Source organism: Ascaphus truei, chromosome 3, assembly GCF_040206685.1.
Source record: "Ascaphus truei isolate aAscTru1 chromosome 3, aAscTru1.hap1, whole genome shotgun sequence".
Classification (NCBI taxonomy): Eukaryota; Metazoa; Chordata; class Amphibia; order Anura; family Ascaphidae; genus Ascaphus; species Ascaphus truei.
In genome coordinates, this window is record NC_134485.1 from 154,949,390 (window position 1) to 154,976,466 (window position 27,077).

At 44.4% G+C, this 27,077-nt stretch overlaps 1 protein-coding gene across 1 annotated transcript in view; it reads left to right on the top strand.

The window, feature by feature from the left end:
* The window catches only part of TSPAN7 (tetraspanin 7), a 494,015-nt gene that overhangs the window by 317,434 nt on the left and 149,504 nt on the right, over nucleotides 1–27,077 (top strand). The window contains exons 2-3 of the mRNA XM_075589681.1: nucleotides 1,082–1,270; nucleotides 3,085–3,159. Of these exons, the coding sequence (XP_075445796.1) occupies nucleotides 1,082–1,270; nucleotides 3,085–3,159 (264 nt within the window). The remainder of the gene's footprint in view (nucleotides 1–1,081; nucleotides 1,271–3,084; nucleotides 3,160–27,077) is intronic.

Genomic DNA, 27,077 nt, shown 5'->3' on the forward strand with positions numbered 1-27,077 from the left:
TCCTACACACCAATAGGGACCACATAGTATCCACACACACTTTTAGTTATGCTACTATTTCTCACATTTCCACACCCACACCATTTATATTAACTCCCACTCCACACACCCTTTTGTATAGCACTGTATATACTGTGGGCTCTCCATTCATTTATATTCACACAGATATACACACACACTCTTACATCACTTACTTTCAGGAACCATTTAACACCTCTAGCAATAAATCCCATCCACACCGGGGGAAGGACATGCACAGATAACATTCCAAGAGACACTGTTTTTAAGTATACCCTTTGCTTGCTTCATTCATTGTAACATCGCCGGAAGAAGAGATCAGTGTATTTCGTTAGCCACAAAACAGTATCATCTATTTATTTTTTGATTTTATATATATATATATATATATATATATATATATATATATATATATATATATATATAATCCACAGAAGCAGCCGGCACTCCACTTGCAAGTAGAAAAAATTGGGTGCTTGTCCCATAAAGCAATAATAAACCATACGATACTGTTTGAAGCACGAGATCAGGAGACAGCACTCTGGTAAATTTGATCACAAGTTTTTGTATTGAAAAAGACACATAAACCGACGGGGACCGAAACGTCGGTTTATGTGTCTTTTTCAATACAAAAACTTGTGATCAAACTTACCAGAGTGCTGTCTATATATATATATATATATATATATATATATATATATATTTTCCTCTCTCCACACTGTTTTAGCCATAGATTCATTTGTATATCAGTATTGCTTGACCTGAAGAAGAGAGGATAACTCTCGAAAGCTTGTCCTATGACATAAATTGTTAGTCCAATAAAAAAGGTATCACCGAATACTGGAGAACTCATTTATATATATATATATATATCATTCAACAACTTGGGGCTTTGTGGTGCATTACTGTAATTATACTATAACTGTCTTATTGATTCCAAGCAAAGTTTGTATTAAGTGTGGCATACATCAAGGTGTTAAAACAAGTTATATAGAACTACATTGTTAGCACGTGTATGTATATTTTCCATCTCATTAGTCTCTATTTTTTTATGGTCTTTCAGATCACAGGTGTTATTCTGCTAGCCGTTGGCGTGTGGGGGAAACTCACCTTAGGCACATACATCTCTCTCATTGCTGAAAACTCCACCAATGCTCCCTATGTGCTCATTGGAACCGGCACCACAATCATCGTCTTCGGACTGTTTGGTTGCTTCGCCACTTGTCGTGGTAGCCCATGGATGCTGAAATTAGTAAGTTCACCTTTTTTTAATTCCATTACCGAGTTGGCTTTTTGGGGTGATACAGATTACAACTGCATATAATGAACATAGGTGTTCCAATGTTTTATTTGTTTCTCTGGGCCGTGTGGCCTGCTAAGTTTAGTTACAGCATGCACTCTTTAGAGCTCCCAGGAAATTCAAATGGCAAGAGGATGGAGGATCCAAACTTTAATTAGTTGTAAACAATATTGCCTATTATTCCCTTAGCATCACAAAAAAAGTGAATTGTTATTTTCCCCTACAGCAGGAACTCCAGTCCTCAAGGGCCACCAACAGGTCAGGTTTTAATGATATCCCTGCTTCAACACAGGTGGCTCAATCAATAAAACCTACCCTGGTGGTGACCCTTGAACTCGAGTTTCCACCTACAGTATCTGATGCAGCTTTTGCCTGGTGACAGAAACATTGTCTGTGGGATAGATGAATTGGAGGATCACCCACTCTTCTGCTTTTCATAAGTTAATGTTAGAGCATTCAACACATATTTATGGAAACTAAATAAAGGGACAGTAGATGCCCACAATATTGTGTTATGTTGGGGTTTCTATAAATAGTTGCCTTTTGGGGGGATAATAAATGGAACTATTGCAACATAATAGAAGTGTGTGATATCCTTTAGTTCATTTTTGTTGCATATGTGCCCGGTCAAGGGTGTAATTTATGTCTCTATCACTTCATGGAGGAGTATTAAAGGGCATTCATGTTACAGAGGAACTCCTGTAAGTAATTGTAGTACAAACTGTCTCATGTATTGTTTGGTTTGCCAATACAAACGTAACATTGGCCACATCAGTTATCCAATAAGTGTAAAATCGCTAACCAATACATTCTCTTTACCTAACAAATTAGACTTGTCCCGAGATTACAAGGAGCTTGCCCTTGGCTAATTCATTAAGTGACCTTTAGCAGGCATGTCCTCTGTTAACATAAATACCAAAGGGCATAAAAAAAGCAATTATTTTTGTCATAGGGAGTCTAGTTCAACTGTTTTCTCCCACTTCAAATTAACATACCATTTTAACACATTTTAACCATGAGTTGCATGGTTACGGAAACAGATAAAATAGTAAAAATGCTCTGAAACAAAATTGGAAAGTGATCACGACTGCATTGTATATTGTTCTATACCAAACAAATACGTTCATGAGTCTTTGGTACACTTGACATTGTTCTGTTTTTCTAAGCCAAACTACTCTCAGCTACCATCAGAACTTTCTTTTTACACTCTACCATTGCCAGTTGTGCCCAATCCTTGTAAGCACAGGTGGACCAATTGCTGTGTACCCTTTGCCAGTAGATGTTTTGGGAACTACTAAGCTAGTTGTGATCTTAGCCATGATGGCTGATATTTAAGAGCCCATTTCATTAATTTCTGAAGTCATCTTACCGGAGTTAGAAAAGAGATCAGCTACAGTATGTGCAGGTCAACGGGACAAAAATATTCTCCAGCCCTGGGAGCCCAGCACAGCATATTAACTATGGACCCTGGTCTTAAAAGATTAATTTTAGGTTTCACATTTTAGAAAGTGGCTTCATTTTCTTGGGTGCCTTAATACAGCGACCTTTTCACTTTACTAATACTGGTCAATGTTATATTTTACAGAAGAAGCCATAACGTATAACAGTCATAATGAGCAAATTGAAATGCAATGGCCTAATACTTCTTCTTCCCTACAGTATGTATACTAATGCCTCAGTTAAGGAGATCTATTTCCCATATTCAACAGTTTCAAGTTCAATGACAATCCGTGTTTTGTGTTTTTTTTTCCATTTCTCTCTTTCAGTATGCTATGTTTTTATCCCTGGTTTTCTTGGCTGAACTGATTGCAGGCATTTCCGGTTTTGTGTTTCGCCATGAGGTGAGTGAATATAATTTTGCGTGTGTTTATGTATGTACAGTATATATGTATATAGAAAATACATTACCATCTGAGGACTGATAAAGTAGAGACAACACACAGTAGATAAGTTGCAAAAAAGATTATATTAGCTTGAACAGCATAAACATCACAGACAACCAATGTTTCGACCCCGCAGAGGGGTCTTTATCAATGGGATGTGTATATAGTGCTACCAACAAGCGAATGTGTGTGTGTGTGTGTGTGTGTGTGTGTGTGTGTGTGTGTGTGTGTGTGTGTGTGTGTGTGTATGTATATATATATATATATGTATAGTCCCCAGTGACCCCACCCCACAAACAATCAAGACAACCAAAAACATGTGTGTGTAACATAAGGTCTCCTAATCACAGACAGGTGGCCATTTTGGAAATTCCTCACCGGTGTCCAGAAGGGCCCATGTGTCTTAATCGGCATCCCTGGGAGTCATGGCACCCGTCTTTGCGCATGCGCACTGCTACTGGCAGTGTCCGAATAGTCGAGAAGTATAGGAATACTAATATATGCTGCCGTCCTAAAACTATGCTGGAGTGGATAGCGGGCGGCCATCTAATATAATCTTTTTTGCAACTTATCTATTGTATGCTGTCTCTACTTTATCAGTCCTCATATGGTAACGTATTTCCTATTTATCTTTAAGGGACAGGCCCCAGGCAATTATACCATATGTAATAGGAGAGTGCTGGCTCTTGCTTATACTATATATGTATAATGATAGATATATATCTATCATTAAATAAAAAACCCAGGCAGGAAGACACACGTAACAGCAACAAGGTATATCGCTTATACTACAGAGCGTCCTCATGCCCAAACTGATAGAAGTGCGCATGTGTGTGTCTTTTTTTTCACAGAGTAAATATCCATGTAACGAGCTTTCAGTACTGATGTAACCTGCAACACATTGGCCTTTTTTCTATACAGCGTGACAGTTCTGATCAGGTGCTGTCACACTTTGTAGTTTAAAGGGCCATTAAATTGCTTTGTTGAGCACACTTTTCTGGCACAAAAAAGCTTTAAAAGAGAAGAACTTTATCGACTGAGCAATTAAGTGTCACAGATGAATGAATGAGCTATGAATGTGCTATGACTCTAGGAATGTTTTCCAGCGGCATGTTTTAGGAAGGCATACATTAAATGGACCAAGGCATTTTGATGAAATTTAAAATTAGCTCCTTGGAGATAATATAAAAAAAAAAAAAAAAAAAACTTTCTCTCTCTCCTCCATGCTGTGTCTCTCTCTGTCGTGTGTATCCCCAATGGACCCTACCTTTCAATGTGGAACAAGAGTGGGGGGGGGGGCCATCTTGAGCCCTGGCCGCAGAACACCGGACGTTCTAACTGCTGGGGCTTGCACTAAACCGATCACGGTATTGTAATCTTAGGTTTTGAAACACTAAAACACTTTTGATTTTAGTGGTGTTGTCACAGTTACTGTAAGTAGGGTGACCAGATTTTCAAAATGAAAAACCGGGACACATAAATAAATTATTTATAAAACAATGTACATCACGTCACAGCCCCCTTTGCCATGACAACGAGCGGAGACATGTTGCCATGACAATGTGGCATCACATGATGCCTCGTCACGTAATGCGTCTCGTTGTCATGTCAACTTGCAAGTCGCTGGAAGTCACTTCAATTTGATTTTTCCAATGACCACAGCATGACGTCAGCATCGCCGGCACTATAAGTGCGGCCTTAGGCTGCGCGTATAGTGCCGGCGACGCGACAAAACAAATGTATTGCAGCTGCCACGAATTTCTGAAGCCGGTCAAATTAGATTTTTCAGCGGCTGTCGCCACATGTGACAGCCTCTGAACCAAACAAAGACCTGGTCGCCCGCAACGTCGCCGGAAAGCGAATGACAATTTTCGGCATCCATCGCGCGCACTATAAGCACGGCCTTAGGTTAATTTCACACCTCACGAACCCCCTCTATTTCCCATCCTCTACCCATAAATTTCTCCCCTCCGTCTCACTCACTCTCCCCCCCTCCCCACTCACATGTATTTATCTCCCCTGTTTTACTCCCTCTTTTCCTCACTCACTCCCCCTCTCTCCTCTCACTTGCCCCTACCTTCCATCAATTACCCCACTTTGCTCACTCAACCCCCCCACAAAATACAAACCCAACCCCGCAATACATAATAAAAATACCCGCACCGCCAATACATATTAAAATGACCCCCGCCGCCCCAATACATTTTTAAAAGATCCCCACCCCCCATACATATTTTAAAAAATTGGGCCGCACAGGTAAAATCATCATCATTATCCCCATATACCCACCCCCTGCATCTCCCATCTCTCTCTCTCCCTCCCTGCATCTCCCATCTCTCTCTCTCCCCCCTGCATCTCCCATCTCTCTCTCTCTCTCTCTCCCCCTGCATCTCCCATCTCTCCCTCCCCCCCTGCATCTCCCATCTCTCTCCCCCCCTGCATCTCCCATCTCTCCCTCCCCTTCACCTCCCATCTCTCCCCCCCTGCATCTCCCATCTCTCCCTCCCCTTCACCTCCCATCTCTCCCCCCCTGCACCTCCCATCTCTCCAACCTGCACCTCCCATCTCTCCCCCCTTGCATCTCCCATCTCTCTCTCTCCCCCCCCTTTCACCGCCCATCTCTTCCCCCCCCCCTTGCATCTCCCATCTCTCTCTTCCCCCTGCATCTCCCAACTCTCTCTCCCCCCCTGCATCTGCCATCTCTCCCCCCTGCATCTCCCATCTCTCTCTCCTCCCCTGCACCTCCCATCTCTCTCTCCCCCCTGCATCTCCCATCTGTCTTCTGCCCCCCCTCTGCATCTCCCATCTCTCTTCCACCCCCCCTCTGCATCTCCCATCTCTCTTCCGCCCCCCCTCTGCATCTCCCATCTCCCATCTCCCCCCATATGTATCCTACCTCAGGTAGCTGCGGGTTCGGCGGAGGCGGCACATGCTCACTTGCAGCAGGTGCCGCACTGCTAGCGAGCGGCTGTGAGCTGGCTCTGGGTGGGGAGAGCGAGCCGGGGTGTGTGGGGAAGGAGTGCCGGGAACCGGAAGGAGGGCTGAGGATCCAGAGGGAGGGCCGGGGAGCTGGAGGGAGGCAGAACCAGAGTGCCGAGGGAGGAGGAGCCAGGGAGCCGGAGGGAGGCATAACTGGGGTGCCGAGGGAGAGCCGGGGGGAGGGAGTGCCGGGGTGCCTATGAAGGAGTGCTGCCTGGGGAAGGAATGCCGGGAACCAGAAGGAGGACCGAGGAGCTGGAGGGAGGCAGAACCGGGGGGCCGAGGGAAGAGGAGCCGGGGGGAGGGAAGGCAGGGGAGAGCGGGAAGCCACGTGGTCGCCCCTGCGACTGCTTTTTTTTCCCAAAGCCCCACCCCCGGCATCCCATCCATTCCCCTGCGGCCCGGTATTCTAAAGCCCCGCCCCCAGCATTCCATCCAATCCCCTGCAGCCCAGAACAATGAAAATACTTACCTGCCGCCGCCGACACAAAAAACGGGACCAGGGAGAAAATCCGGGACATTACCGGGACGGCCCGGCAACCGGGACAGGAGAGAAAAAAACGGGACTATCCCGGAAAAATCGGGACATCCGGTCACCCTAACTGTAACTGAATTGAACAGTTCTTTTAAGTTCAAATCAAAAATAAAAAAAAAGTAGCAAGTAGAGCACTGCAAAGTGAAAAAGGGATGGAGGCAAACAAATTAATTAACTATTTATTGGGCATTTGTGCCAAAAGAAAGACACACATCTTAAAAAATACTCTGACACGTTTCCCGCCGTGGAGGCGCTTTATCAAAGAGTAACTTCTACTCATTCGAGAGAAACAGTAAGAAAAAGCAGGAACCAATAACACAGGAACAAAATGTTGAAGGAAATCCAAGGGAGCGTGTGCCCATTAAAAATGTATTTAATGGATTCTTACAAAGATAACAGCAGCATTACGGGGAACAGAGCCCCCCACCAACGCGTTTCAAGCTTGGTGGAGGGCTCTGTACCCCGTAATGCTGCTGTTATCTTTGTAAGAATCCATTAAATACATTTTTAATGGGCACCCGCTCCCTTGGATTTCCTTCAACATTTTGTTCCTGTGTTATTGGTACCTGCTTTTTCCTACTGTTTCTCTTGTCAGCACACTGAAAAAACGGAAGCACACCCCCTACTGTGGATGAAGATTGAACAATCTGGATGACATATTCTACTCAGAGTGAGTTATTTCTTTCACCTGCACATTCTCCATTCCGATATATTATACTAGGTCACTTTATTGTGAGGTCTCTTACTACAGTGTTTGTGGGGACCCTAGTCCACTAGTCGGATTATTATGGAGCTGTGATTATTCTATATGTCTTGGGTTTATATCCCTTATTCTTCCACCAGGGAGTGCTTATTATAGGATTCTTCAATCAAGTATATGTAAGGGGGTCACCCCCGGTTCCCCTGATCTTCCTTTGCCCCTTGCCTTACCCCTGTGGCAGTGGGGGAAGGGGACGGCGACTTCTCCTGGTGGGCACCGCCATCTTGGTTGCGGCGCGAGGTTCGCGCAATGCACAGAGGTTGGCCAGGGTAGCGGTGGCCATCGCCAGTGTGCCGGAGCTCTGGGAGGTTGTGCAGGCGCAGTTAAGCGTAGCGGCGGCCATTACAGCATCGCACATGCGCAGTAAAGATCGCGCACGCGGTCCCCATAGGAAAGAGCTGTGCCAAGGGCTACAATTCCCAGCAGCCTCTGGGGACTGCACTTTCACCCTCGTCACAGGCAGCATTGAAGCCAATAGAGCTGGCAGATTCTCATGCTGCAGAGTTGCAACAATGTTGTGTGCAGACAGGGTTTTTGTCAGTTGGATCCAGGAAGAGATTGGGGAAGGTAGTGTACACAGAGCAGGGCTCTGCTGTACTAGGCCAGAGAAACCCCAGGCCCCAGGTAGGCCCCACTCCCCACTAGGTTAGTGGGTAAGTTCATAGGGAAGGCCCCTAGGTTAGGGACCCTGCCCTTAGGTGCCTGTGAGGTGCAGCCTTGTCAGTGTCACGGCTGTCAGTGCTGTGAGTGCTGACAAGAAGGCATAGTGTGTGTGCAGCCATTTGCTGCAGGTACCAAGCAGGTTGCAGTGCGATGGTTGCAGTGCGTTGCTGCAGGTACAGTTAGTGCAGTGGGTTGCTTCAGGTGCTGGGAGTATTAGTTAGCAGTCAGGACTGAGAAGAGCTAGGGGAACGGATTAGGCCAGTAACCCCCTAGGCCCCAGATAGGTCTTCACTCCCCAGCTTGTGGTGCTACAGGTACAGGCCCTAGGTTAGGGACCCTGTCACAGTAGTACTAGTGTTAGATAGGGACACAGCGGACGCTGCGCTCCCCGTGAAGAGACTTGGGCTCAAGTCTGTAGCCCCAGAGAAAGAGACAGAGACTATCTCCAGGGTGGGATCGCACCTGGCGGGCCCTGTGCGAGGCAACATCAGATCAGACGGGATCACCAAGCGGCAGATCCTTTTCGAAGTTGCTTGCAGGCCCGAGTGCAAGAGCGCTCGGCAGGTATCTTCCTCTGTGCACCAACGTATCCTAACATATCACAACTACACATAGTGGCAGTGCTGACCACGGGGCAAAGGGGTTGGGCTGTGGACACAGTGTGGGGATACACGGTGACTGTGGAGTTACTCCCTATGGGGAATGTTATGTGTGTGTTATTGCCTGCATATATATAAAGTGGTTATATACATTCCTGTGTATGTGGTTATTGTATATGCGGGTCCTGTGTAGGCAACCTTCTACATCCCTAGAACCCTACACAGGTGGAGGCGCTGAAACCGAGAACGTTCCAGAGGATTCACCCCAGGCTCAGACCTCCTGTGAGCCTGACAGGTTTACTGCACCACAACTGGTAACACATAGGTTTCCACCCACACACACGTTATTTGTGATTGGGATAGAGGGAATACCCGTTACATATGTGTGAATCATTATTGTGGTTTCCTTTGGTACCATAATATAGGTTTTTTTTTCTGAGCATCACACATTTGCTTTTCTTTTTTTACTCATTCAAGACCTGTGCATCTCCACTGTGTTAAGGGTTCCTTTTTCACACATTCTGCGAGGTTAAGAGCTCCACACTGTATTTTCCCTGTTTGCCTTGTGTTGTTTTTATTGCATGTTATTTTTCACCTTGTTTTCGTTGTTGCTTCAGTCCATGACAAAATAAACTTTTTTGGTTATTATTACTTTACATGATCAGAGTGCTTGTGTTGGGATTTCTCTGTCTTTCTGTGTGTGTATAAATATATATATATATATATATATATATATATATATATATGTATATTGTGACAAACGCCCCTCTTTTATAGCGCTGACGTCTGTCTGGTATCTTCCCGACACAGTCTTCTAGGGTTAATTATACGGATAACCGGATCATACAAAGCATTACATTGTTTAATTCAGGCTTCTGCCTGCTTTATTTTCATCCGAGTAAGGGACTGCAGCTTTAACAGTTGTAGGCAGGAGGCACTCAGACATGAACCTGCAGCGGTTTACTCATATCACTGTTATAATATTTCACACACTGTCACTTTAAGAAACAAAAATAAATCATATAAATAAATCCTATCCCATTCAGGGATCTAACTACACAGCAGAATCAGCCTCTCTAACTGCTGCTGGGCCAACTAACCTGGTTCCCCAGCTTAAAACAATGCCCTCTCATTTAGGATCACTAGATACAGCATACAGTCTTTTAGATACAGCAATCTGTTCGTGGTGGGAACTCGGTCCCAAGTGTCCAGGCAAATCCTCTGGTACTGCGATACTTGAAGGGGCGTCCTCCCCGAACTGGATGCAGGGGAGCAGAGATACCCCCAGCCTCCAGGCTCTAAGAAGAGAGAGACTGAAAAGCAACCCTCTCTGCTCTAAATACCTGTTCTAGTGATTAGGAGAGCAGGTGAGGGAGAACTGTAAACTGTGGTCTGGATTTTCCATCCACCAGCCTGAGTAAATGTGAAGCTGTGGAACGGATAATTTTGCACTATTCCTGCACTTTCTGACCTAAAACCGGGCAGAAAGCTGCCTAATATCTTTGGACTATGTCACATATCCCCCTCCCCAGCTCATACCTACTGGGGTGAGCGGCCATGGACCTCTCTGGGGTGAGCGTCCTACCTGAAATACTTGATTTAACTCCCCAGTACATCATTTAGCATTCACATGACACGAATATGAACCTTTTTCACAGCAATTAGGGACAATAGGTTTCATCATAAGAGACTATACCTAGCAAACATATTTTGTTGCCCTCTATTAGGGAACTCTTTTCAAAAATATATTTCTAGCAACCAAAAGGGCCATCAACCCTGTATAGTAATTTGTAGTTTAGCTACATTTTCAACGCAGAGAAACAATACAACATTGCAATATTTACAAAATGCTTATTGTAGAGGCCTAATATAGCATAACTTTAGTAGTGAATTATGTTGCAAGGGTAAACTGTCTGTGACATACAGTAGTCCGCACGTGTAACCCAATTGGTTAGTTCCTTTCCTGGAACCAGGGTCATGAATGATGTATGAATGATTCCAGTAAGCTTAACTCATGCCTTCCCTCTTCCAAGCACAACAAGTCCTTTTGTCTTTCTTAGTTTTATTGAGGGAAAATCACAGGAAAAAAGGGTACTTGCAGATGTAGTGTGGGTAGAGAGTGCTTCTCTGTCTGAAGTGCAGTGTATCAAGATAAGGCAGTGTAAAACAGAAAGGCCTTGCTGGGGCAAATAGCAGGCAGGTACTCACTCAGAGTCCAGGGTGAAAAGGAAGTGAGGAGCAAGGGTCACACTAGAAGGGAAGTGAGACTATACTAACTGTCAGCAAGGACAGGGGGGTAGGAATAGCCCACTCTCAGCCAGGAGAATAGGAGATTGCAGGCAACCAACACTGACTAGGGCTGTGTAAACAACATGTAACAATAATGTTGCCTTTTCACATGCAGCTAGCTGCTGGGACAGGGAAAATAGCAGGCAGCTGAACTAGGGAGAAATGAATCCCATGAGCTGCAAAGGGAGACAGAGAAATGTGGAATCTAGTTCCAGGAGTCTAGTTTTCTTGACTTCCAGTCCATTATATCCTCAGAGTTCATGTTAACGCTTTCTGTTTCTTGCACATGGTCGGATTATCTCTTTAGCTTCTGGGGCCGGATAGTCTTTGTCTTTATATTGTGGCCCAGAGTGGCGAGATCTGGAAAAATTCAAGACCAGCGTTGACCTTCGTCGCTTTTGCTTTGCAACCTTTGAACCTTTATGGTACTTCTTACTGCCATGTATTTTCTCACGGCCATCTTCACTCTCAGAGATTTGGGATTTTCCCGTTGTGGCAATTATATGGTACTTAGAAGATGAAGCACTAATTACCTGGAGCACCTTCACCTTGATGGGGCTCTCACTAACTCCGGCTGTACCCTGTGGCATTTTTTCTTTGCAGTTAGCAAGCATGTAGTCTTGGGTCTCTCTTTCCTGAGGCCTACATTTATTCAGGCGGAAGTACCGCTGGATAACCAGTGACGCATTTCTCAGGGTTTGATAATGCACCCTGTTCTGTGTCATCCTAGTCAGAGACTGAATTTTTATAGTTGCTCCTTTCATAATGAGGAACCTGTTTCATACCATGTGGACCCGGTAGAATGATTGAAGAACACAGGCTGCTTTATTCCGGCGATTAAACTGACAAATTTTCATCCCTCTGTAGGCAGCCTGTAGGATGATAGTTGCGGCCCGTTTACGCCGATAATTTTCTCTTTCCCTTCTTCCCTGGACAAGAGCTTTGCAGTGCTTCTGAATTATTCGAATGCTTTTCTCCCTTTTCAATATGTTAAGTGCCTCCACGAGATAATTCTGTTTTGTGCGTACATCTCGCAATTCTGTTCTCAGAGCCTCTATCTCTTCCTGGTGCCGACTCTGAGTGTGCATCAATGCATTCTGTAGTGCTTCCTGCACTTCTAACTTTTCCTGAGTCAACTGTTTCTTCACTTTTTCTGCTTGGTCAGTCAAATCTGAATTTTTCATTTTCAGACTCTCATTTTCTCGCTTTACAGTCTCTAAATCACTCAGGGCAATCTCATGGGTTTCCTTTAAAGCCGCGTAGTCTTGTAAAGCTGGAAGTATACACCTCTGTAACTCGGCGTTCACTTCTCGCTCCTTGTTACAATCCCTGCCACAAGACTTCATAATCGTGACGGGCAGCTTGGAGTGCAGAAATTAAAGCCTCTTTATCCTGGATCAAGGATTCAGCATCCCTTTGCTCCTCCATTTCCTTTGCCACTGTTCCCATGACAATTTTGCCTGTCACTCCGGTCTGCAGCACATCTCGGCGCCTTTCTGATGCATGTCCTGACAGCGCAGGTTCAAGTGGCTCGGTCACTTCCGCGGTGACTTGAGGAACAGTTTTCTTTTTCTTCTTCTTTCTTTTTGCTTTATTAGCTCCAGAGATATCAGTAGTACTGGGCACACACTCACTGGTATCAGCTTCCACATCTTGCTTGCACTCACAGGGCGTTGCTTGCTTTTACAGCTGTTTGTCTTTGAAAATTTTGGGACACACATCTTCCATGTGACCTACTTCGTGGCAGGCCCAGCATACTAAATTAATCTGTGGGTACGGCTCTCTTCCTGGGGCCACATATGAGTCGTCGTCATCATCATCATCATCATCTTATGGCCTGAAGGGACACTGTTTTTCATAGTTATGTACATTACATAACAAACATTTCACGTCGGCCATTTTAGAAACCCGACAGGGACAACTTGGCACTCATCACTTGCTAAATGCCATTTTCACTTTCTTCAGCAAAACATTTTGGTTTTCTGTTTGGGTTCAGGGTGGTATTGCATCCACACTTCGCACATTCTCTGTGTATGCTGGAAGCACAACTGGTTATACACAGTGGGACAGACTTCACTCATAGCATCTGTACTTTTACTTCGTCTGGGCGGCCATTTTAAAACCCCACATTTATTTGCAAACCCACAGACCTTTTAGTGTCGACCCTCATTCTCCACCATATGTGACAAACGCCCCTCTTTTGTAGCGCTGACGTCTGTCTGGGATCTTCCCGACACAGTCTTCTAGGGTTAATTATACGGATAACCTGATCATACAAAGCATTACATTGTTTAACTCAGGCTTCTGCCTGCTTTATTTTCATCCGAGTAAGGGACTGCAGCTTTAACAGTTGTAGGCAGGAGGCACTCAGACATGAACCTGCAGCGGTTTACTCATATCACTGTTATAATATTTCACACACTGTCACTTTAAGAAACAAAAATAAATCATATAAATAAATCCTATCCCATTCAGGGATCTAACTACACAGCAGAATCAGCCTCTCTAACTGCTGCTGGGCCAACTAACCTGGTTCCCCAGCTTAAAACAATGCCCTCTCATTTAGGATCACTAGATACAGCATACAGTCTTTTAGATGCAGCAATAAACATTTGTTTGTCTTATCTGTTCGTGGTGGGAACTCGGTCCCAAGTGTCCAGGCAAATCCTCTGGTACTGCAATACTTGAAGGGGCGTCCTCCCCGAACTGGATACAGGGGAGCAGCGATACCCCCGGCCTCCAGGCTCTAAGAAGAGAGAGACTGAAAAGCAACCCTCTCTGCTCTAAATACCTGTTCTAGTGATTAGAAGAGCAGGTGAGGGAGAACTAGACACGTTGTAAACGGTGGTCTGGATTTTCCATCCACCAGCCTGAGTAAATGTGAAGCTGTGGAACGAATAATTTTGCACTATTCCTGCACTTTCTGACCTAAAACGGGGCAGAAAGCTGCCTAACATCTTTGGACTATGTCACTGTATATATGTGTGTGTGTGTGTGTGTGTGTGTGTTGTGACAGAAACCAGGGGATGGTAATAAATTCCGTATATAGGGCTCCCAGGATACTAGACAGTTTCTATCCTGTTTGGCCTGGGAGTGCAGCCTTATAATACATACACTCCATCCCACAGTTTGGCAAGCGCTGGAACTGAGGGATGAGAGATCCAGACCAGAGTTTGTCTGCTGCCTGATTTCTGTCACCTGTCATGCTAATTAGGAATCAGGTATGAAAGACTGATTTCCTGTTTGCTCTGGTCTCCCCACAAGAGCCAGGAGGCTGGAAGGCTGCTGAACTACAGAGGGGAGAAGCCTCTTCCCCAAACAGGTTCAATCTTTCTGTTCATTTGTGTAAGACTGCAAAAGTACCGTGTTTTGATGTTGGAAGTGGAAAAGCCACTTCCAACCCTGAGTCAGGGATATCTAAGTTAAGTTATCGCTCAGGTGAGCAGCTTTTGTTTTGATCTGTTTTCTGTTGTATGCACTGTGGCAGTCTCAGTGCCTGGGACTGAATAAACCAGGCATAGCCTGTTTAAAGGAACAGTACGTGACGCCTCATCATTTAACCTACCCTAAAAGACCGTGTTCTAAACAGTCCCGGACAAACGACGGAGCCCCGGAGTAAGCCGTTTGTCACATATGGTGGAGAATGCGGGCAGAGCACTAGGGGGTCTGCGGGTTGAAGAACTTTGAAAAAAAAAAAAAAAAAAAAAGTTTTTTCATCCTCTGCAAAGAAGATGGAAGACGTGGTGGGTGCGCTGGTACGCAATGTCGCTGCCCAGAAAGACGTGAATGAAACCCAGCAACAGCTGTTAATAGCCCAGCAAGAAACTAATGCAAACCAGCAGCAGACGAATGCAGCCCAGCAACAGCTGCTAATAGCCCAGCAAGAGATTAATGCCAACCAGCAACAGGCGAATGCCAACCAGCAACAGGCGAATGCAAACCAGCAACAGACGAATGAAGCCCTGCAAAACGCGAATGCAAACCAGCAAGAGACAAACCGCTTGCTGAGAGAGGAGCAACAGCGGTTCGCTCAGGGCTTACAGCAGGAACTCGAGATCCTGAGTGGGACTATCAGTAACCTTCCACTGGCAGCGGCAGCCCCAGTTCCGAAAATGACCAGGGCAAGCCACTACCTTCAGAAGATGGGACCCTCGGATGATGTGGAAGCCTATCTTCTCACGTTTGAACGCACGGCACAGAGAGAGGGATGGCCAGAAGCTGAGTGGGCTGGTCTAATCGCACCCTTCCTAAGCGGCGAACCCCAGAAGGCTTACTTTGATCTAGAGCCAGCCGAAGCTAACGTCTATGCAAAATTGAAGTTCGAGATCCTCGCCCGCCTCGGCGTAACCACGGCTGTTCGCGCCCAAAGGTTTCACGCATGGTCCTTCACGATGGATAAAGCCACCCGAAGCCAGATGTATGACCTCATCCACCTCGCCCGGAAGTGGCTACAACCCGAGATCAACTCAGCCAGCCACATCGTGGAACGGTTGGTCATGGACCAGTTCTTGAGGAAACTTCCCTCTGCCTTACGCCGTTGGGTCAGTCGGAGTGACCCCCACAATGCGGATGAGCTTGTGGCCCTCGTAGAAAGGTACAATGCAGCAGAAGAGCACCCGCAACCCACAGTCGTGGAGCAACCCCACTACCCGAGGTTCCAGGACTCTTCCAGAGACGGTAAAAGGGTACCGGGGTTAAGGGGCGCTGAAGAGCGGCGACCACCTTCACGCAGCACCAGCAACAGTGGTTCGCACACTAAGGGCAATAGCCAACATGGGGAGCCGGGAAAAGGCTCTAAGTGGGACACAGACTATGTACCTAAATGTGTAAATTGTCATGAGAGGGGCCACACAGCAAAAATCTGCCCACTAAATGATGAGCCCATGCAATGCAACAGCGTGGAACCTTATTCGCTGTTGTCCCAATGTATGGGCCCTAGCCCAGAGGACCCCTTGAATAACCATCTGTGGGCATTTGTAAAGGTTAATGGTAAGAGGGTTCGGGCACTTCTTGACTCTGGGAGCATGGTCACACTAGTGTCCGAATACCTCTTGCCCATTAAGAAGAAACAGGGAAACAGTTCACAAAGAGTGGCAATTTGTTGTATACATGGGGATAATCATGAATATTCCACTGTTGATGTTTTTTTTGAAACAGAGTTTGGTTCTTTAGATTTCAAGGTGGGTATTGTACCCAAACTGGCACATGATGTGTTAATAGGGACTGACTTTCCCCATTTTCTAAAAATGTGGTCCCCCGCTCAGAATAGCGCCCAGAGTTCAATAGCGGACCATAACGAAGTATTAGAAGAAACAAATCCTTTCCCTTTTTCAGAAATGGAGGTTGACGAGGGCCCAAATAAGAAGGGGGAAAAGGAGGAGTGCTGTAAAATTCCCTTCCCCATCACTACTTTGGTAGGGAATACCCCAAATCAAGATGTTGAGCAGACACTTACCACCCCAGAACCGGATAAGACCCTCGCTGACCTAGAGGTCAGTCCTGGGAGTTTTAAGAAGGCCCAGTGGGAGGACCCCACATTAGCGGTAGCAAGGGGAAATATACGGGACCAGAATAGTACTCCTGGCCAACCAGATAGGTCACTTGCTTACCCCTACTTCGAGGTAGAGAACGACCTAGTATATCGGGTTGATAAAAGGAAATCAGTTACAACTAAACAATTGTTGGTACCACGGACATTCCGTAACGTAGTATTACACCTCGCACATAGTCATCCATTGGGGGGACACCTAGGGGTGGAAAAGACAAAAGAAAAGGTTCTCCGAAGCTTCTATTGGCCTGGGGTTCTGGCAGAAATTACGAATTATTGTTCCTCATGCCCAGAATGTCAGATCACCGCCCCGTTCAAGGCGTACCGCAGCCCATTGGTACCCCTTCCCATAATAGAGGTACCATTTGACCGGATTGCTATGGATCTAGTAGGACCCCTAATAAAGTCTGCTAGGGGACATCAGCATATATTGGTAATATTAGATTATGCCACCCGATATCCGGAGGCAGTTCCCCTACGTAGCACCTCAGCTAAAAACATAGCAAAAGAGTTAGTAGTTCTGTTTTCCCGGGTCGGGATTCCTAAAGAGATTCTATCTGACCAGGGAACACCATTTATGTCCCAAGTAACGAAAGAGCTATGTAAACTCCTAAAAATCAAGCATCTCAGAACCTCAGTCTATCATCCACAAACAGATGGTTTAGTGGAAAGGTTCAATAAAACCTTAAAGAGCATGTTACGGCGGGCGGTTGATAAAGATGGGAAAAACTGGGATTGTTTGTTACCGTACCTGTTATTTGCCATTAGGGAAGTTCCCCAATCATCCACAGGCTTCTCCCCGTTTGAACTATTGTATGGCCGACACCCAAGGGGCTTACTGGATATAGCCAAAGAGACTTGGGAACATGAGGTTACCCCTTACAGAAGTGTAATAGAGCATGTTGCCCAGATGCAGGACCGCATTGCTGCAGTCCTACCCATAGTGAGGGAACACATGGAGAAAGCTCAAGAAGCACAGAGGAATACATATAATAAGGGTGCTAGGGTCAGAATTTTTTCTCCAGGTGATAGGGTACTAGTTCTGGTTCCCACCGTGGAGAGTAAATTCCTTGCTAAATGGCATGGGCCATATGAGGTCTTGGAAAGAGTGGGAGAAGTAAATTATAGGGTAAGGCAGCCAGGTAGGAGGAAACCTGAGCAAATTTACCATATAAACCTACTCAAACCCTGGAAAGATAGAGAAGTCTTGTTAACCCTAGTACCCCCAGGTCCGTCAGAGAATCAAGAAACTGACCCAGAGGTTAGCATAGCTGAAACCCTGTCTGTTCATCAGAAACGAGAGGTTCAGAATTTAGTGAAAAGAAACAAAGAAATCTTCTCTATACGGCCAGGTAGAACTAGCGTAATTGAACATGACCTAGTCTCTGAACCGGGGGTCCGAGTTAACCTTAAACCGTACCGAATCCCAGAGGCCAAAAGAAAGGCTATAAGTTTAGAGGTTAAAAAAATGCTAAAACTAGGTGTAATTGAGGAATCCCAAAGTGGGTGGAACAGCCCTATAGTCTTAGTCCCAAAGCCAGATGGTACAACAAGGTTTTGTAATGACTACCGGAAACTAAACGCGGTGTCAAAATTTGATACTTATCCTATGCCCAGGGTAGATGAACTTGTAGAGAGACTGGGCAAAGCCCGATATCTCACAACCCTAGACCTAACAAAAGGGTACTGGCAGGTTCCCCTCACAGAAAGGGCAAAAGAAAAGACAGCCTTCTCAACCCCAGACGGCCTCTTTCAGTATAAGGTGTTGCCTTTTGGCTTACATGGAGCTCCCGCCACATTCCAAAGAATGATGGATAAAATTTTAAAACCACATGCTCGGTATGCTGCCGCCTACCTGGATGATGTGGTAATCCATAGTGAAGATTGGCAATCCCACCTTCCAAAGGTCCAAGCTGTGCTTGACGCAGTCCGGTCTGCTGGACTAACTGCTAACCCCGCTAAATGCACTATTGGTCTGGAGGAGGCCAAGTATCTGGGATATTCTATTGGCAGAGGTTTACTCAAACCCCAAACACTCAAAGTGGAGGCGATACAAAATTGGCCAAGGCCAGTTACAAAAAAACAAGTAAGGACCTTTTTGGGGTTAATTGGGTACTATAGAAGGTTTATTCCCAATTTTGCAACTAAGGCAACCCCACTAACTGACCTCACAAAAGCAAGAGGACCGCTAATGGTAAAGTGGTCCCCCGAAACCGAACAGGCCTTTAGAAGCCTGAAAGAAGCTCTCTGTGCCCAACCAGTGTTGGTCACACCTGACTTCTCCAAAGAGTTCGTAGTCCAAACCGACGCATCTGAGGTAGGGCTGGGGGCGGTACTCTCCCAGGAGTCTCAAGGTGAGGAGCACCCCATCCTTTATTTAAGTAGGAAACTAAATCCCCAGGAGAAAAATTACTCCATAGTAGAGAAAGAGTGTCTCGCAATAAAGTGGGCTGTAGAGACGCTCAAATACTACCTGTTGGGGAGAAAATTCCGGTTGGTCACAGATCATGCACCCCTTACCTGGATGTGTCAAAACAGGGAAAAGAATGCTAGAGTGACCAGGTGGTTCCTAAGCCTACAACCCTTTAAATTTTCTGTGGAACACAGGTCAGGGCACAAACATGGCAATGCTGACGGGTTGTCAAGGATGCACTCCCTAATATCCATGGTCGCTCATCCCTCGAGGTCTGAGCTGGGGGGGAGGATATGGGACAGAAACCAGGGGATGGTAATAAATTCCGTATATAGGGCTCCCAGGATACTAGACAGTTTCTATCCTGTTTGGCCTGGGAGTGCAGCCTTATAATACATACACTCCATCCCACAGTTTGGCAAGCGCTGGAACTGAGGGATGAGAGATCCAGACCAGAGTTTGTCTGCTGCCTGATTTCTGTCACCTGTCATGCTAATTAGGAATCAGGTATGAAAGACTGATTTCCTGTTTGCTCTGGTCTCCCCACAAGAGCCAGGAGGCTGGAAGGCTGCTGAACTACAGAGGGGAGAAGCCTCTTCCCCAAACAGGTTCAATCTTTCTGTTCATTTGTGTAAGACTGCAAAAGTACCGTGTTTTGATGTTGGAAGTGGAAAAGCCACTTCCAACCCTGAGTCAGGGATATCTAAGTTAAGTTATCGCTCAGGTGAGCAGCTTTTGTTTTGATCTGTTTTCTGTTGTATGCACTGTGGCAGTCTCAGTGCCTGGGACTGAATAAACCAGGCATAGCCTGTTTAAAGGAACAGTACGTGACGCCTCATCATTTAACCTACCCTAAAAGACCGTGTTCTAAACAGTCCCGGACAAACGACGGAGCCCCGGAGTAAGCCGTTTGTCACAATATATATATATATATATATATAGCAACTGTAAATATTCCTGTATATTCATTTGCATGTCTTAGACAGGTCTGCAACCATATGTTATGTGGGTGGGTTTACGTGCTATGAGCAAGCTTAAGCCTATAGGGAACCATGTTAAAAATGGTTTTGAAGCAAAAGGTGACACTGTGTGCTCATTTGCATGTCATTTCCCAGAATCCCTTGCTGCAGTGGAAGTACTGTGTGCTGGGTGATAATGGTGAAAGGTGGGGTTGCAGACCTGTCTAAGACATGCAAATGAGCATACAGTAATATTTCTATTTTTTATATATATTAAATCATAATAATTATAATAGAATCTACTTTTACTAGTAAACCTCTAAATAATATATATAATGTATAAAAAGCATAATTACTATAAATGTATATAACATATCAATCTATGATCAAATAGATACAGTGACTATCAAAATCTTATAAGTCACCATAGGAGAGAATAGTAAATAGTATAATTTCTTTGTACAGTATGTAACAGGAGAACAAACATAAAGTAATTTAAAAGAGAGCTGAACCTAAATAGGAATAACATTATACTGAAGGAGTAATATAACAACAATATATCTAGAAAAATCTAAATATAAAAGAAAGAAAGAAGTTCAAATCAACCAATCAATCAAATAAGCTTTATTGGCATTACAAAAAAACATTTCAGTATTGCCAAAGCGTGAATAATAGGGGGTGGGGTACAATAGTTCATTATTAAATTAAAATGTAGCACTTTGTGTTGTCACTGAAAAAAGGCACACGTACAGTACTGTACCTGCTTGAAGCATTTGAGGGCTGCACGGGGAACAGCTGGTGTTGCCATGTGGACTGTCCAAAAATACTGGATGCCCCCGAATACATATAAAAAATGCCCCCACTAACCCCTATACATATAAAATATAACCCCAATTCATATAAAATATACCCCCACCACCCATATACATATGAAATATACCCCCCCCATACATTTAAAATATACCCCGCAACCCCCACGTTGTATTTTGTCCTTACCTTATCTCCTGGCAGGCCGCTGACAGCACTGGAACATGTCTCTGGGCCGCCGGGGTGTGTGCTCCGCCCCTGCTGTCCTCTGGTTGGCTGTCCTCTCCTCCAATCAGGGACAGCACACCAGTCCTTGCTCTGCTGGGCCACGGTCCCGACCTCTCACTGCCTCCGCCCGCCCTACGTGTCCGGTAATACCTCAAATTTTATACCGGACAGGCATTGGAATTACCGGCCTGTCCGGGTGAAAACCGGACACCTGGCAACCCTAGGAACAGCAATGACTTTGATGTCAGCACAGAATAAAGTGCAAATAGATCAAATATGTTGTGATTGTATGTATATGTTCTTTATTATGAAAATGAGCCTCAAAGTAATACATATTTCAAAGCTATACACATTATGCATTGCATATTCCTAAACCCTTCACTTCTACATATTTCTGTGCAATGCATTGCAAGACCCTTTGGGAGCAGAAGAGTTAATTCTTCGCTGCTCATTGAAGTGCCTCTGAAGTGAGTGGGTGCAGTTTTATTGTGTTAATTAAATCCTTTTTGTGTACGGCAGACGTTTTCCCAGAATGCACAGCAAAACCACTTCTCTGGCTTTTAAAGCTTCTTATTCCAATACGTGCCAGGACTGCTAATGCTCTTAGAAGGAATGAGAAAAAAAACAGCTATAAAGCGATTATGGTTATGCAGGTGCATTAAAGAGATGGAGCAGGGAGATATGTGCAGTTGTAGGAGAGCACTATACTTGCTATGCCTGGGTTTGCTAGTGCTTCTCCAAAAATACTGGACACCAGGGTGAAAGGTTTGACGCACTCGAGACACACACACACACACAGCCCTCTCACCTCTCTCCGCTCCATGCTGTTTGCTCTCCTTGGCCCCACCCCAGGCTTCTGACACCTCCTTATTGGCTGCAGCTGGGTAACGCCGCCAATCAGGATGGAGGAAGTTGCTCAGCCACCTAGCAACAGCCCAGCTCTCTCCATGTTCTGGGAAATCCCGCGTCCCACCCCCTCCCCCACCCACGCTTGTCACATCACTATGTCCAGAGAGATAATACCGGACAAATACATGTACAGTATTACCTCTAATTGTTTACTGGAGTGCCCAAATACAGGACAGTCCGGTTCAATACTGGACACCTAGCAACCCTAGCTATGCAAGTCATAATTACGTTAATTGTTATTCCTTTTCTGCTTCTTAACATGGGCATCATTCATTTAACTGCGTTTGGTGTTAGCAAACATATCAACTCTTACTGAGCAGTTTTACTGATTTAGAGTAAGTTTAAATGTTTTTGGCGTAAGTGGTCTCAAAGACTTCAGTGGAGTAAAGTCTCACAGATTTAAAAAAAAAACAAAAAAAACAGTACTTTTACATTGAACTGGCCCAATTCTATCCATAACCCTGAAATCTCACTTGGAGGTTGCCACCTCTGGGTTAAGCATGTACTGGCACCACTCGTGTGAATAGTCTCTGTCTTCTAAACCACTAGTGTAATTTATTGAACTAGACCTCTACATACTATTTTGCTCATTCTTTGCTGTACTGTATTACAGTAAATAAAAATACCACTTGTGGTGCATTCACATGCCTCAGACAGGTCTGCAACCATACTTTTCACCCTTATCTCTTAGCATACAGTGCTTCCACTGCAGCCAGGAATTCTGGGTAATGACATGCAAATGAGCACACAATGTGACTCATTCTCAATCTAGGTTTTTTTTTCTTTATATTTTTATTGAGATTTTTCAGATATAAATGGGGAGGGGAGAGGTAAAGAAGGGGGGGGAAAGGGGGCGGGGAACAACCAAATATTTTGTAACAATTCTTAGTCATCAACAGTCACATTAAATCACATACATCATTTTATAAACCACATATTATATTTTCCTCACTCCCAAATCTTCCTTTCTATTACAATCATATCCTTATCTTGTGGTATGATTCAGAAATTAGGTGAGTCTGTCCATTAGCTGGACATCATTAACCCTTCTAATTATCTCTCTTCTGCAGGGCGGAAGTGTTTTCTTCCACACTGCTGCTACAGTGCATCTAGCCGCCGTTAAACTATGTATAATCAATTTGACTGTATAGTGGTTCAAATCATCCATTGATCTAGCCAGGATAATTAAAACTGGATCTACTGTAGCAGCATTTTAATCCGCGTCACATCTTCTATCAATTTCAGAACTGTCCTCCAATATGTCTGCATAACTGGACAGAACCACCAAATATGTGCTAGATCCCCTATCTGCCCACAACCCCTCCAGCATCTATCAGTAGCCTCCTGGAACATTTGCTTTAACCTCTTGGGGGTGTAATACCAACACAGCAACATTTTGTAAATATTCTACTTCATTACTGTACATATAGAGGTTTTGCCTGCATTGTCCCAAATATCTGCCCAGTCCTCTCTTTATTTCAGTCTGGTAGTCCAGAGCCCACTGATCCATATATTTATGGTCCGGGGTATCCTTTTGAGGGGTTAACCCCTGGTAGAGAGATGAGATACCCTTTTGGTATTTTTTTGTTTTGCACAAATCTTCTAATCGTGTGTAACCGGGGAATTCCCCATAAAAACCCTGCTGAACAAAATCTCGGACTTGCATATATTTTAACACCTTAGTTGGGGGGTAGACCATATTTTCGAGTCAATTCCTCAAAAGACATCAGCTTGTCTTTTTCTAATAGATCTAACGTCTCTAGAATCCCTCTTGGTCTCCAGGTTTCAAAACCCTGACCCTGGAATCCCGCAGGAACCCTGGGTTACCAAACAGGGGAGTAAGTCTGGATGGGGTTGACATAACTTTATATTTCTTTTTTACTATCTGCCAGATTTTAAGGGAGAATCCGATTACCATCGGGTCTTAGTGACTCCCAGTACCAACCCCAAGGCTCGACCATAGCAAAGGCAGACCGACTGGGCTTTTTAGCGAGCTCTCCAAATCTACCCAAGCATAAATCCCTCCCGGGGAGTGCCAGAATACCATCTGTCTCAAATGAGATGCTATATAATATTTTAAAATACTTGGTACTGCCATACCGCCTCTTTCCTAAGGCTGCGCTTATAGTGACAGCGACGTTGCGTCAAAACAAATGTAATGGCGGTGTCGCATGCGTTTATAGAAGGCGCAACGCGACAGCTTGGTTGCGATTGCTGGAAGTCACTTCAATTTGATTTTTCCAGTGACCGCAGTGTGACGTAAGAGTCGCCAGCACTATAAGCGCAGCCTTAGACTCCAACATAATTGATCTGGTTACTCTTGGTTGTTTATGATTCCAGCTAAATTGCATAATTCGATTTTGCTCCCCTGCTGAAATCACTCTCCTGGCTTCCTATCAAATCCCGCATCTCACACTCAGTTCTCCTCACTTTTAATGCATTACACTCTTCTGCCCCTCCCTATATATCAGTTCTAATTTCTCGCTATGCACCATCCCGACTCTTGCGTTCTGCTCAAGGATGTCTTCTCTTTACCCCCTTTGTATCTAAAGCCCTCTCCCGCTTTAAACGTTTCTCACTGACTGACCCACACCTCTGGAATGCCCTTCCCCTCGATACCCGACTAGCACCCCCTCTATCCATCTTTAAGATCCACCTTAAGACACACTTGCTTAAAGAAGCATATGCGTACTGTAGCACCATGGCTAATACTAAACACAGGATACATAAAGCTTGGCCCTCTGCAGACGCACTTACCAGATTGCCCTCCTTCTGTCTCGGTACGTTCTTCCTACCTACCAATTAGATGGTAAGCTCTTCGGAACAGGGACTCCTCTTCCAAAATGTTACTTATATGTCTGAAGTTAAAACCAGAGACATAACATAAAACACAGACAAAGCTCAGTGCACATCCAGAAAAACTTATATATGGTACAGTGCCTAAATATACATGTATAAATAACTAATAAATAACGTGGTCTGCCGTGAAGTTTGGCTCAAGGGCTTACAACAATTTGGCCAAAATGTTAAACTAAAAGACCATTTTATTTATTAGTTATTTATACATGTATATTTAGGCACTGTACCGTATATAAGTTTTTCTGGATGTGCACTGAGCTTTGTCTGTGTTTTATGTTATGTCTCTAGTTTTAAATACATATTGCCATGCTCAGTAGCACTCCTCTGTGAAACTTATATGCTTATATATATGTTGTGGGTATTTTGGGGGTTCAATTTGAGCTTGTAGGTGTTCTGTATGTTTTATATGTCTGAAGCACTCATTCCCATGATATTTGTATTATTTGTTATTTATATGATTGTCACATGTACAGCGCTATGTACATTAATGGCGCTATGTAAGTAAAGACATGCATACATACAATGGACCAATACTTCCAAGATACTTGGGGATACAAATATATTATCAATTCTCGAATATGAGTCATGTGGGGGCGAGTAAAAAGAATACCTCCTCTGTCCTTTGTGTTCCACGCCAGGCATCCCATTGTCCAAATTCTTTGCGTAGCAGTCTAAATTTCTTTGCTACACTGCAGGTCATTGCGGAGTGTCTGTGTTCTTAGTTAGTGGACTTGTCCGTGTCTGGATCTGGTACCAGGAACCAGGATCAGTTGCTGATCGCTACTTTCCCCCATTGATTCCAATGTTTCCCTTAAAAAATCAATTTGACCCTCATTGGAAGCGTAAATATTTACTAGCGTAATCTGTTGACCTGAGAGGAGCCCGTGGACCACCGGGAACCTCCCTCCTTTATCCCTCTTAATTCCAGTGGCTGGATCAGAATACCCTGTTTTATCAGTATCACAACCCCCCTTTTTTTACTGGTAAAAGCGAGTAGAATACTATAGGGTAAGTCCCACTGAAAGTGTTCGGGGGCTCTGGGTGTCAAAATGTGTCTCTTGTAGAAAGACCATATCTGCTTTCAGATTCCTAAATTCTTTTAGGACTAATCTGCGCTTACTATTGCTAGTAAGGCCTTTAACATTCATGGATACTAACTTCAATGGCGCTTGTCTAGCCATTCCCAATGTCATGTTGAAAGTTGTGAACAGAAAACATTGATGGTTGTGGGGAACAGGTGGGAGTGGGAAACAAAAATAGGGGAACTTTCACCCTCCAGGAACTTGGATACTAACAAAAGAAAAAACACCCAAACCAAAAATGAAACTACAAAGAAATGAGTGTAACCAGCCACTCATCCGTAATTTGCAGCCAGGCCCTACTGGGGGCGGGGGAAGAGAAAAGAAAAAAGCGCAAGGCCCATAGAGTAGTATAGTTTGGTTTATAGTCAAATAAAAACGGTTATAAAAACTCACAGAAAAAAAGTTGGTACAAGCATTTTGGTATCAATAATGACCGCAGGAACAGGGGTGCTTAGACTCTTCTGCTCGTTTGGGTACGGTGATGTTCAGCCCTCCTCCTCTCTCCCATCGGTAGTCGCTCCACTTCCGCGTCAGCTGACTCGTGACGTCGATCAGGGGGTTGGACTATGGGCGGTCACCTGCTCCCACTTTGAGCTCGGAGATCCAGAGACTCCAATCACTGCGTCCTCTCAATACCCAAGTGATGACTCCCAACAAGCAACAGCAACCAAAGCAATGTCCGCCCTACGCGTTTCAAGGACGCTTGTCCTCTTCGTCAGGGGCACTTTCATTGCTGGTTGCTCAAGTCTTAGTCTTTTATATCATACGATTATTAATTATACAATCAAATAATCATTTGCATCAGTGCCAGATTGGTACTTATCTGCAGTGTTCTCATGAGTATACAACATAATTAAAAGATAATCTTTAATAGCATGCAATATAATTATGTTACAATAGACCAAATTTAAAATATCAAATTTATTATACCACTTTAAAATAATTTATGTATTAAGTAAAAAACTCTGTGAACACTGCAAGCAAATACCATTACATTATTTCGATTTATTAATTATTAAATAGACATTATAAAACATTGTAAAAACAAAATGTTAGTACCCCATATATATTCATTTATCTGTAATAATGATATTTTAAAATCTATTTAATATTATAAAAATGCTGCCATATCAATTTCTTCGTTGAGCCCATTGGGAGACAAGGTGTTAAGCTGATGTATCCAAAAAGTCTCTCTCTGTCTCAGCTTTCACACCCTGTCCCCTCCATGTTCATTGGGCCCTATATG